The sequence below is a fragment of the Paramormyrops kingsleyae genome, chromosome 17 (genome assembly GCF_048594095.1).
Source record: "Paramormyrops kingsleyae isolate MSU_618 chromosome 17, PKINGS_0.4, whole genome shotgun sequence".
In the NCBI taxonomy this organism is placed as follows: domain Eukaryota; kingdom Metazoa; phylum Chordata; class Actinopteri; order Osteoglossiformes; family Mormyridae; genus Paramormyrops; species Paramormyrops kingsleyae.
The window spans coordinates 20,027,339-20,040,693 of record NC_132813.1 but is presented as its reverse complement, the minus strand read 5'-3'; the positions used below and the strand labels follow the sequence as shown (position 1 = coordinate 20,040,693).

General features: G+C 46.5%; 1 protein-coding gene across 3 annotated transcripts in view; it reads left to right on the top strand.

The window, feature by feature from the left end:
• The window catches only part of LOC111851299 (protocadherin-16-like), an 88,658-nt gene extending 75,520 nt beyond the window's left edge, over positions 1 to 13,138 (top strand). For all 3 annotated transcript variants that reach the window (XM_023826068.2, XM_023826065.2, XM_023826067.2), the window contains 11 exons: positions 1,295 to 1,534; positions 2,384 to 2,509; positions 2,645 to 2,854; positions 3,223 to 4,089; positions 4,499 to 4,612; positions 4,767 to 4,978; positions 5,223 to 5,374; positions 7,300 to 7,430; positions 7,872 to 8,158; positions 8,637 to 8,778; positions 9,100 to 13,138. In XM_023826068.2, coding sequence (XP_023681836.1) covers positions 1,295 to 1,534; positions 2,384 to 2,509; positions 2,645 to 2,854; positions 3,223 to 4,089; positions 4,499 to 4,612; positions 4,767 to 4,978; positions 5,223 to 5,374; positions 7,300 to 7,430; positions 7,872 to 8,158; positions 8,637 to 8,778; positions 9,100 to 11,708 — 5,090 coding nt within the window. In that variant the 3' untranslated portion in view covers positions 11,709 to 13,138. The remainder of the gene's footprint in view (positions 1 to 1,294; positions 1,535 to 2,383; positions 2,510 to 2,644; positions 2,855 to 3,222; positions 4,090 to 4,498; positions 4,613 to 4,766; positions 4,979 to 5,222; positions 5,375 to 7,299; positions 7,431 to 7,871; positions 8,159 to 8,636; positions 8,779 to 9,099) is intronic.
• The last annotated feature ends 217 nt before the right edge of the window (positions 13,139 to 13,355 follow it).

Sequence of the window (13,355 nt, the reverse complement as noted above, 5' to 3'; positions counted from 1 at the left end):
ATTCGAGTAATTGCCTAACAATTGCCATCCAAAACAATGATCCTCATAGAAGTAGTTTAATGGCACCAAAACAGTGTGAATACCTTCCTTCTTAGATTATAAGAAACGTCAAGATCTTGCATAACCTCTAGCTGAATGTCTATTGATTTGACAAAATCTGTTTAAATCCCTTGAAAAAGTATACCTCTGTTTTAATTTAAATTCATGTCCGAGGTTTATTTATAGGATGTTAGCATTAGAAGGATGTCCCCAGAAGCCTCTAGTAACTGAAAAACCAGTTAGGACAGGATATGCCCAGTAACCCTCTGCTTTCAAGGAGCAAACCTTTTGAAGACCATGCTTGCAATGGCTAACATGGAGACGTCAAGGGAGGCGTCTGCTGCGTTTGTGTGTGATTCATGCAGAAAGCAATATGGTGGCCAAAGGCAGGAGAGAAACGCGCACTGGAGAAACACTGTGCTGCCACTGATTTCGATTAGAGTCAGGCTTTCCTGGTCATAGAATTCCAGGCTGTAATTCCAACCAGACTGAAGCTGGAGCAGCAATTTATCTTAGGGGTTAGTGAGAGGCAAAAAAAATAATAAAGAAAAAAACTTCCAAAACAAGAACCACAGCAGACTCCACCCAGCTCCTGGTGCCCACCTCCACACCACACGCACGCACAGTGTGCTCCACGCTTTACAGCGGCACCCAAATTAAAAGCATGAAATTGGGCGGCCGTGGAGCCCGTGTGAGCGTGTCTCTGCCTGGTCATTAACGGGCAGAGCGGGAGGTGGGGAACGGTGCCTAATTCCAGCAGGGCACGGCAGATCCAGCCTTGCGTGATTGGAGCGTGTTTACTGTCTCGTACTCCTGACCGCAACCCTGCTAGTTTGGAAACACTTGGAAGCTGTGACCAGCTTGTCCCGATTCCCAGCTCCTACAGTAACTGTCAGGCAGGCGGGCATACGCTTTCCGTGTTAACACCATGTGGAGAGGCACCTTGTCAGCTGGTCTCTGCTCCTAATGAAACCAAAAGCAATATGTTACTATAATAGTTAACAAACATGCTTTTATCCAAAAATGTTTAGCCTCTTGCTATTCGAAATAGCTGAAGCCAGCAGCAGTGCCTTTTTTAAAGGTCTGTTTCTTCCTTCTGCATTAATGTCAGACTGTGCCATTCTGGGAACTCCCTCTTTAAGGGCGCTGCCTGCCTCTGTTGTACCCATGGAAACATGGCCGTTACCTGTTTTCGGCGGGAGCATTCAGACATGTCCCGCGCCGGCGAATCTTTCACTGACGCTGCTTCTCCCAGGTTCCCTGTCCATCCTGAAGCCACTGGACCGTGAGGAACAAGACACATACAACCTCACCATCGTTGCCGAGGATCATGGGGCGCCCCGGCACACCGCCACTCAGGTCCTGTCCGTCCAGGTGATCGACGTCAACGACGAGGCACCCCTCTTCGAGAAGAATGAGTACCAGGCGCAGATCCTGGAAAACCAGAACCCAGGGACCACTGTGCTGACGGTATCCGCCTCTGACCGAGATCAAGGTGGGTCACATCACTAACTGACCTCTCTCACTCTCCTCACTCACTATACCAGCAAATATATTCAATACACCTCTTACCATCCATTGTCCTGGAACCTGGAGCCTTTCCCAACAAACACAGGAGGTGAGACAAAGGAGACCATGGACGGGATGCCAGTCCATCACAGAGCACACGCTCATAGACACACATTGGGCATTCAGAGACATTGTGTTTTTGGGTTGAGTAGAGACCTGACCAAATAACAGGTGAACAAACACCACAGTGAGCCAGGGCTGGGAATCAAACCCGAGTCTCTAGAAGTGTCAGGCCACAGTACTGTCCTCTCAACCCATCATGCCACCTTTCATTAATCCTCACTATAATAGCCTTTCCACAACCACATCACCAGCATGTGTTTTTAACTGGTGTCAATGCGGGGGGGTACACAGCGTGCAAGGAGGTTGTTGGGGGTTTCGGGCGGAGGGGTGGGGGTGTACTGGCAGTTTGCATTCTCCTGGATTGAATCAGACTCACATAAAACAGAGCGATTATAAACTTTCTCTCCAGGACCAATTAATGAGGTAAACAGGTGGTGGTGCCAGACTATTCTCTCTTAGCACGCGATCTGGCAGCCAGACATCGTCGGCAAGCACAGGACACCACTGCTTAAGAAGCAGAATTCATTCAAAATAAATACAGCAAATGCACGAAAGCCTTCTTTTACATGTGACAAAAATAACTCTACGATTGCTGTTGTCATGCTGACCCCTCTGGCTTATGTTTTCTCCTAACCTGAGAGTAATGAGTGACCTATAACGGGGGTTGATAGTGGTTGGTCAGCACAATAAAATGATCCTTAACCTTTTTCAGGGTCCAACAGCCGTCTCACCTATGGGGGCATTGTTGAGGAGTGTTTCACCATCGACCCGAAAACCGGCGTCATAGCTGCCACTAGGGCTTTGGACAGGGAGGTGCAAGAACACTACACAGTGACAGGTAATTCTCCATGGGGTTGGTCTGGACACCTCATGCCATGAGTGTGTAGTCAGTATTGTGAAAAGGAGTTTCAAGTCCGTCCTTTTTCAATATGATGATGCCATTCACTCTAAAAATCTGCATCATTTCTTGCAGTGTATGCAAAGGATGGTGGAATGCCACCCAACATTGCCAAGGCAACTGTGACGATTACAGTCCTGGATGACAACGACAACAGACCTACCTTCACTGCATCTCTCTATAGCCTGGAAGTGCCTGAGAACATGGAACCTGTGGAGCTCTTTACCTTGAGGGCCACAGATCAGGACACGGGGGCCAGTGGAGAGGTGGAGTACAGGATCACAGGTGGGGGCCGCTAGGCACTGAAGCCGCAGCTACAGCACATTAACTGTGTCCACATTATGCAGTTACACATAAACTTGTACAGCTTGCTCTCGAATGTAATCTTTAGTTATTCAACAGAGACGAGTGGTTCTTATTATGAATAGTATTGCCTCTTGGAATCCGCTATGTAGTAAACTGATATCTTGGGTATTTGAACGTTTTTGCTGTTTAGAAAATCAAATGGTGTAGAAAAGATCTGATCATGGTTAAAGTATTTCAGCCATTGCTTTCAAAAGAATCTTACTCTCACATTTTTGCCCTTATACTGAAGTTCCCCACATTGTTTGTGTGTGTGTTTCTGCCCCCTGTTTCCCCCCCCCCCCCCACAGCTGGAGACCCAGCAGGAGATTTCCATCTGGACAGCGCCTCAGGAGTGCTCTCCACATCCAGGCCTCTGGACCAGGAGGGAAAAGCCAACTATGTGCTGACTGTGGTTGCCCAGGATCATGGGACTCCGTCTCTGCGAGGCACTGCTACCGTGGAGGTGTCTGTCCTGGACATCAATGACAACAGTCCAGAGTTTGAGCAGAGCAGCTACACCGTCGATGTCCCCGAGGACACACCTGTGGGCTCCTTCTTGGTGAAAGTGACCGCCATTGACAAGGACCAGGGCGACAACAGCAAAGTCCTGTACTTCCTGAGCAAGGAATCACGCGGCACGTTTCACATAGACCAGGACACGGGAAGGATCACCACGGCGGTGCCGCTGGATCGTGAGAGACTAGCCGCCTACAGCTTCCACGTCTTTGCAGTAGACTCGTCCCCAGCTGACCCCCGCAACGCGACGGCCGAGGTATTCGTCAGCATCCTGGACATCAACGACAACGCTCCCTTCTTTGTCCAGGATCCGCTCATCATCAATATCTCCAGCTTTGGCATCCCCAGTCACCGAGTGGTGGCCACCATGAGGGCCGAGGACAGGGACTTTGGTGCTAATGGATCTGTGTTCTACCGATTCGCCAGCCTGGCACAAGGCTTCACTATCAACTCCCTGACGGGGGCTATCCAGGTGACAGAAAGCCTGCAGTCTCTGACCCAGCGACAGCGCACCCTGATCGTGGAGGCTATGGACCAAGGCAACCCAGCACAGTCATCCCTGGGTGTGGTGATCATCTACATCAAGGAGCAGGAATACCAGGGAATTCGCTTCTCTCGCAACACACGAGATGTCAGCATCCAGGAGAACGCAGCCAAAGGTCAGTCGAAATCTCACTTTGCTGGGGATTAAGCTTCATTGGCCACTGTCTAAACCAGTGTTTCCCAATCCAGCCCTCAGGGACCCACAGACAGTCCATGTTTTTGCTCCCTCCCAGCTCCCGGTAGGTGAGGGAAAAATGTGGACATATAGCAAAAATGTGGACTGTCTGGGAGGGAGCTGGGAGGGACCAAAAATGTGGGCCAAATGTGAATCCCTGAGGAGCAGGTTGGAAAACACTGCTCTAAACTGTAGTTTATCTTGAAGGTGATTAAGGAATAACCAGTAAAATATAACGTTAAAATCATTGGTGTCCTAAAGCCGTTTCATAGTTGAACTCATTATCAACAGCAGCATATAGAGCAGATCAATTTTCAAGTTTGGGAATCATCTGTCTGTACTTCCCCCAGGCACAGCTGTAGTGCAGATCCAAGCCCAGCATCCTGACGGCTCCCGCAGGGGCATCAGCTACAGCCTCTTCAGCGGCAACCGGCACAAGTCATTTCGTATCAGTTCCACCACAGGTACGGCTCAATGGGTTAAGAGCAGAATGAGCTTCATGCTAATTCCATATGCTAGAAACATGAACACCAATTTAGTGGAACAATAAATACTAATTAAGTGAACAATTAAGAGTCCTCCTCGCTCCTTTTTGCTGTTTTCCCATTCCTACTTTAGGTGAGATATTGGTTCAGAGCTCTGCCGGCTTGGACTTTGAGGAGAGCCCCAGGCTCCGCCTAGTGGTGAAGGCTGAAACTGCATCATCAAGCACCTTCATGGCCGTTAACCTGATCCTGCAGGATGTTAATGACAACCTGCCTCGCTTCCAGCTGCAGAATTACATTGCATATATTCGGGAGGCTCAGGGATATGACTTCCCCATCATTCAGGTATCACCGATATTACATGCATATTAGCATTAGGCTTTAGTAGAAGCATACACCAGTCTTACCGCTAAATCCATACTGTAAGTATCATTACTTTCTTGTTGAAAACTAGATTTAGCTTAGTCTGTGGCATTAAGACATATCTGGTGAACGAATTACATAGGGAAATAACGTCCTGGTCAGTATTTCGTAAATATTTCTTTTTATATTTTTATAAATATGTTTGCTTTCTCTGCCTTCTACGTAGGTTGTGGCTGATGACCTCGATCAGGGTCAAAATGGTCAGGTGACCTACTCCATCAGGTCCTCCTCCATGAGCAGCCTCTTTAGGATCAACCCACTAACAGGCAGCATCACCACTGTTGCCATCATGGACAGAGAGATCTGGTCACAAGCAAAGTGAGGGCTCATGTCTTCTCATTTATTATCAGATCTTTGCTCTGGTCACACCCAGCTAATGGGCCAAGAGGCATGGGTAACTTTTAGAGCATCGATAAGAATACAGTGATGAACAATAATGAAAAAATACAAATTAATTCAAACTGACAAAACATTATTAGCAGCAGAGCAAAACAAAGGGTTATATCCTATAAATATATACAGTGGTACCTCAAAACTCGGGTTCGAATCCTAAAAAGTTCGAGTTCTGATCGAATTTTCCCCATAAGAAATAATGGAAAACCAATTAATTGGTTCCCGGACCCAAAAAATTACACCTAAATATGTTTTTTTTTTTTTAGCCTTTAAACACAAAATGAACAGTATAAAACAAGAAGAGCATATACTGTACTAAACACATCTAAGCACATTTATCAAAACAATAATTTGTAAAGTAAGAAAATAAATGTATCCAAACAATGTATAAAGTAAAAAAAAAAACCAAATGTGTCCTGTCCCAATCGTCCGCTCCTTCCGCGTGCCACGCCCCCTCGTTAACCCCGTGTGGAATCCCCGTGTGTTCAGCTGTTTCTGGTTGTTGTCATTAGTCCTCTGTATTAGTCCGCGTTTCAGTTTGTTTCCCCAGTCCGGTCATTGTATTGTCCATCTGCGTTTTGCATGCCTTACCTGTAATTAAACCCCGTATTCTCCGATACCCTGACGTCTGCGCCTTTGTCTCCATTCCTTCCCCGCTCGGCACAACAATATCATTATAATTAAATGTATTAATGGTTTATTATTAATGATATTAAAATCTTATTAAATGCATTTTATTACATAATAATAATTATTCTTACTGTCTATCATTGTCTAAATGTATTTTTACTGTCTAAATATATGTATTCAGCTAGTGTAAACATGCTATCACAGCGAATGCGAGGCTGAGACTGAAACGTTACTCTTTGTTTCCGCTGAGAGACGTGCCGCCTGACTCATTTCCCTGCGCATACAAGTTATCTTAGGTCGGCGTTCACGGTTCAACTTCTGAGATTCAGATCGAGTTCTAGGTCATTTTTTTTCGAACTGGTTGGTTCGACTTCCAGAAATCCGAGTTCTAATGAGTTTGAGTACTGAGGTACCACTGTGTGTGTGTGTGTATGTATGTATATATATATATATACACACATATTATATATATATATATATATATATATATATATATATATATATATATATGTATCCTATATAAGTTTTTAAGAAGAAAACCCACAATTGGACATGACTCTATGCTCCCCCCCCGTGCCCCCCCTGTTCAGAATGACATCCAGCAAGTTGTGCCATCCCCATCCCATGAGTGAACTCCCAAACAAAAACATCTCCTAAACCGTCACCTCCTTCCAACTTCTCTAGCTTTCATCTCAGGTGGTGTCCGCCTCCCTGCAGCCTGCGGATACCTCGTTATGTTTCTCGAAAGAGCGTCGCCGGCAGTTCAGACAAATTGTTTGCGTAGCCTTCTCTTGCCTCAGGAAAGAGGAAAATAAACAAATCATCTCACATAACATTTGGGCAATAACGTCCAGTAGATTATTAATGTGTAAGATGTTCTGGAAGATAGTGTGATCTTACAGTGGGGGGGGGGCATTTGACAGATGGTGCATATCAGTGGGGAGGGGGGTCTCTGAACTATCAAAGTTTGGGAACTCCTGCCAGGTATCCTACAACAGACATGTGTTTTCCTTCAGATCCAGGCCTCGGATCTCTTTTATTTCCAACCAAGACCCATGGCGGTGTCCAAGTTTGATTTTACAAATGTGTTCCTACACCTTAATGGGTATTAAAACAATCCCCATGAAATGCTTTATAAAAGCAGAGCAAGGGGTGAACACGGAGCAACTGCGACAGGTTGCGTGAGGACACGGTCTAACGCTTCACTGCTGTGCTGTCAGGCTTGTCGTCACGGCGACAGACCGGGGCACTCCCAGGCTGGCAGGTACTGCCACCCTGACCATCATCGTCATGGACGTCAACGACAACAGCCCTACCATCCCCCTGCCTCGCGAGGTCCGCGTGCCTGAGAGTGAGTGACGTGACCTTTGTGACCTTGACCTGTAGTAGCCTCGTCTGTGTGAGTGCTCATATCTTTCAAGCCAATGAAGCAAAGTAACCTACAACATAAAGAAATGAAAAGCAATCATTTTATTCTCTAAGGAGACTCAGGTGGCACATTTTGCCCATTCGTATGAATGCTTAATATTTTAAAAAGTCACGCTTCTCAAAGAACCTTCTCTGAATAGGTAATATAAAGATTTCAGCTAGTGATTACCCTGATTCTGATACCCGCGAGTACCACATTTTTGAGTACCACTGACCATACTTGGCCATGCTCTGGCCAAGAGAAGCAATAAATTGAATATAATTTAAATATAATAGCTTCTGGGAACAATGTAAAATCTGCTTTTGCCAGCTGCACTCGTCAGGATTTCTGTGTTTCACTTTTCCCACCGACCTCTGTGCGCAGACACCATGATCGGCACGGAGATCACGCAGGTGACCGGAAACGATGTGGATTCAGGCCCACCCCTATCCTACACGCTGCAGCTGGACATCCACTCCCAAGGGAGGTTTGGGATTCACCGCTATGGGGGAGGGGTGTCCCTGACAGGCCCGCTGGACTTTGAGGAGCGGACCTGGTACACGCTGACTGTCCGCTCCTCAGATTCGAGGCACCAGAGCGAGGCCAACATAACAGTGCTGGTGGAGGATGTGAATGATAACAGCCCCACATTCACCCAGGATCTGTACCAGGTACCCACCTCAAGACCCCAGCCTCTTATTAATAGCATCGTTTTCCTTAATTTTTTTGAAGGAGGCTAAAATGTTGCTTGCCTCATAATTTATTGTTTTTTACTATACAGGATGAGTTGCAGATGTGCCTCTGGTGCTGTAATGTAATTTTTCAGTGCATATGATAAAATCACAATAACTGCCTTTAGACCTGTTCCTTAGGGGGCTTATTTTAAAGGTTTTTCACACCCCATTAATTTTAATAGACAAGCCAGCAAATGTCACTCAAAGCAAGAGTATTTCACAGCATTTCCATCACACATAAACTTAAGGTAATTAAACTTTTATGGCGAATTTGGACACGAATCCAGCTGCGTGTCCGAGGGAGGTGCTTGACACTAGCCCTTTGATTCTGAATGTCCTGCAAAATGCATGAAGTGATGTCATTCTGCTGCAGCAAAAGTGAGAGGCCATTCGTTGCTGTTCTTTGGTTTACTAGGTAACTTTGCCTGAGTATTCCGCACCGGGCAGTTCTGTTATCACGGTAACCGCCACGGACCGAGATTCTGGGGAGAATGGAAAGGTCACGTACCGAGTGATGTCATCGACCCTGGATGGTTTTTACATCGACGCCAGCAATGGTAAGGATGCAGCACCTCTGTCGTTTGCTTTTGGCGCTACCGTCCAAGCTAAGATGAAAAACTGGTGTCCATAGCTTGCTGGGAAGTCACTGTTTTTAAATGTCATTTCATCTGAAAATTTGTTATAATATAAATTTGAGATATACTATACATATTAGGCATTTTAAAAGGAAATGACTGTAGTGACATCAAGGTGTAGCAGCTACATGGAGACTGAGAAGTAATTGAGTTTCAGTGTGCTATAGCACTGCTAGAGCAAAAGCGAGCATTGTTCATGGTGTTTTGTTTCTTTTAACATTTATCACTATTGTCTTTCACCAGGCACTCTGTTTATCAACCAGAAAGCAGAATTTGACTCAGAGCATCCTTCTATCACTGTGGTGATCGAGGCCCGAGACGGCGGGATCCCATCACTGTCCTCCATCACCACCGTGCAGATTCTGGTGACAGATTTCAATGACCACCCACCCATGTTCCACCAGTCAAAGTACAGGGCTTCCGTGTCAGAGGATAGTCTGCCCGGAGTTACCATCCTCACCCTGGAGGCAGTGGATGGAGACTTATCACGGGAAAACTGCGGCTTCGACTTCACCATTGCCAGCGGCAACGCAGGGAACACCTTCCAAATCGAGAGCAGCGTGCGCTTCCTGGAGGGGCGGGGTTTCCAAACTGTGGGCACATTCATACTGGCTGAACAGCTGGACTTCGAGTCCCAGCCTTCTTACAACCTCACGGTCGTGGCGTCTGACCGCGGAGTACCACAGCGCAGCTCTAGCGTGGAGGTCATCATCACTGTAACCGACGCCAATGACAATCCGCCAGCATTTAGCCGTACGGAGTACAGTGTGGCACTAAGCGAGGGGTCCCCCACTGGAATGGAGGTCCTGCGCTTGACCGCCACTGACCCGGACTCTCCTGTGAACGCCAAAATTCAGTACACTATCAGCTCAGGGAATGAGATGGAGCTGTTCTCGGTGGACCAGTGGACAGGAATCATGCAGCTTCAGAGACCTTTGGACCGCGAAAGGCAGTCTGCCCATGTGGTCATCATCCAGGCCTCCGATGGCAATGGTCACTATGCCCTGGCTCCCGTCAATGTAGAAGTGAAAGACATCAATGACAACAGACCTTATTTCCCCCTGAAAATGTTGACAGTAAGCATCCGTGAAAACCAGCCACCCAATGTAATCGTCACCATGCTGCATGCTATTGACTATGATGCTGGTGTCTACGGCCAGTTACAGTACTACATGTTGGAAAAATCTGGAGTTGGTAGAGATGCCTTCACGGTCAACAAGACATCAGGGGAGGTCCGGACTCGCTTGTCATTTGACTATGAGAAAGTCAACTCTTTCAGCTTTGTGGCTCAGGCCACAGATCCCGGGAACTACTCGGCCACAGTCACCGTGCAGGTTTATGTGACTGGCGAAGATGAATATGAGCCAGTTTTCACCACAACAGACTTCTCTTTTAAGGTTCCTGAGGGAGCCAGGAAGGGGCAGAGCATTGGGCAGGTGCATGCCAGAGATGAGGACAGTGGTGTAGATGGCATTGTGCTGTATTCCATCAACGGTTCACCATACTTCGACATCAACAAAACAACAGGTATCATATTCCTGAAGATGGACGGGTCGAGCACTCACACTGTTGGCGGACGCTCTAAGAGGGAGATTCGGCAGATGGACCTGGATGTGATGGCCCATAGCCCTTTGGAGACCTCCCGTGTCGCTATAGCACAGTTGACCATTGACATTACCCACACTTCTTTTGGCCTAGTGTCAGATGTCAACATGCTGCTTATAAGCATTGTGGCTGCTTCCCTGGGGTCCATTGTTGTCTTAGTCATCATTGCCATCATCCTCGTCTTTTTGAGGTCAAGACGCCAGAGGAAAAAGGAGGATGACCATAACAGAACAGTGGCACCTGGCACTGTCTTGCAGAAGCTTGATGAATCGAGGGTGACTGGAGCTGAGAGAATCTATCATCAGACGTTACCGGGATACACCACTGATCAGGGTGGGACGGGCGGAGTGCCATATCCTCGTGGAGGATCCCTGGACCCCTCTCACTCCAGTGGGAGGGGCTCTGCTGAGGCAGAAGCAGCAGAAGATGATGAGATCCGGATGATCAATGAGTACCCACGAGTCTCCAGCATCTCTTCCTCCATGCAGGAGCACATTTCTGCTCGGGGGCCTGATTCTGGAATCCAGCAGGATGCCGACCAACTGTCAGATACCTCTTGTGAGCCAGGGATGGAGACTGGACAGTGGTTCAAAGGGAAGAAGCTGGGAGCGCTTAGTGGGACTTTGTTGCCTGGACAGCACCCCATCTATAGGGATGAAGGTGGAGGCTACTTGAGTGTGGGAAGAGGGCTAAGTCTTTCACACCCCAAGGACTATGCTTTTCCTGAAGATGGGAAGCCATCCGTAGATGGGTCTCTCACAGCCATTGTGGCCAGCGACGAAGAGCTTCGGGGCAGCTACAACTGGGACTATCTGTTGAACTGGTGCCCCCAGTTCCAGCCCCTGGCCAGTGTCTTCACTGAGATTGCCCGCTTAAAGGATGAGAATGCTCCACCCAGTCACCGTCGACCCTTTCATCCCAAAGCAAAGACAGACCCTAAACCTAGAATCGACCCGCCACCCCTCATTACATCTGTAGCCCATCCAGGGGCCAAATCTGTCCCTCCAAAGCCAGCCATTGGACGGACGTTCCCACACTTGTTGTCCCTTCGGCGATCACCCATCAGCCATGATGGCTCCATTTCTTCAACAGCCATGTCCCCCAGCTTCTCCCCCTCGCTCTCGCCACTGGCGGCCTGCTCCCCCACCATCTCCCCGTTTGGAGTGAGTCAGGGTCCCCCGACCTCCATAATAAGCACGGCAGAGCACTCTCTGGAGCAGGGTGAGGAGGCAGAGATGAGGATTTGACACCGCTGGTCTCAGGACACACTGTGATACCTTAATGCTAACATAGTGTCATTATTCCCCTCCTGCCTGGTATTGTTCTAGGGAGTCTTTAAAAAAGCACCACCTCAGTATTTCAGTAGTGCTGCTCAGCCTCACTGGCTGGCCAGAGGGTTGATGGCCTGGAACTGGTTCAGTTGAGCATATATGTGGATCAAGGTTTTTGGCGTCTCAATGAAACCGTGTGGTCACCCTTTATCAGTGATCTCCTCCCTTCAAATCCAAGTGGTGTTCAAAGACATCTGCAACCACCCAGTTTTTGCACATATAGGGGGGCCAAGATTGCTGAGTTAGTGTTAAAAACACTTTGTTTATATATATTTTTATACTGATTTTTGTTAATGGAAAATGTCAACTATTCATGCCAAGGGGCTGTCATTTTGTTTGGTTATACATGTATTTCTGTATGTAAGAAGAGTTTGAATGCTTGGTTTTGTTAATGGGACAGTCATTTAATGTGTTCGTGATTCTGAGTATTTGCAACGTGTGACTGAGTACATCTTCATTTTAATATATTTATAAAAAAAGAGATAATGCTCGCTAGAAGAACAGATACTAATTCAGTTCTTGGTATGCTGTATAATTTGACATTTTTTTTCTTGGGGTTCACAGCTGATGTGAAGGTGTTAGGCATTACTAAGGCGCTTAGTGCTAAACAAAGGCATGGGGCTCCCCACGTGGAATGGAGGCTGGAAATCTCCCTCAGAGATGTGGCCTCGGCTTGTCACAAGAGATTTTGAAGGCCAGGGTATCATTGTATTTAAAGTCGACATCCTGTAGAACAGTTCAGAATTCTTGTGCCTGACATGAGACGTCAACTAACACACCTTCAGCAAAGTGTTTGTGGCAGTTGATGGCAGCTATATACTAAAATCCCAAAGTAAACGTATCATAAATGCTAAACATAGTGACTCAGACACAAACACAATCTTGATGTACTAGTAAACTGGAAAAGCCTGGCCCTCCTCCAGCAGTTCTTCATAAATTCAAACTGATGCGTTCTCTCATTATGTAAATAGTTGTTTTTTTTCTTTTACATCCATCAAGAATCACTGAGCTGAACATTATGGACAAGTGAAGATTATGTTTTCATTGATCAACCAGGTTAGGTGAGGGGAATGTTTTGAAGAATGTATATATTGTTGACGTAGCTCAGTAGTCTAAGGATATTTCCCTTGTATGTTCCCTCAAGTGGACTACGGTCTTGTTTACATAACTTTGATGGATATTTGCCTTTTTTCCCTAAGTGGGAGGACTAAGAATTTTTCTATAATTCTGAACATTGTTTTGTAGAAATGTGTAATTTAATAAAGCTTTTTCAATGACAAGACTAAAGCAGTTGGAGAAAATAAAGCTGAGCAAAGAAAACAATAAATTTAGAAACACAAAAAAAACCTGTCTGTTGTGCTGAGTCAGCATTCTCCTGTTCTTGTGGCAGTTCCATTGTATTGTTTTTTTTCTGTGGAAAATCTTGTCTTTTTTGTGCCTTTTTGCTGTTAATGCCAACTGCTGATATCCATCTTTGGTGAACTGTATAAACTCCTTTAAGCGTCTTAGAAGCTCACTATATAACCTTAATCTTGATTTTATGGCAACAGAGTTCAGGAAAGT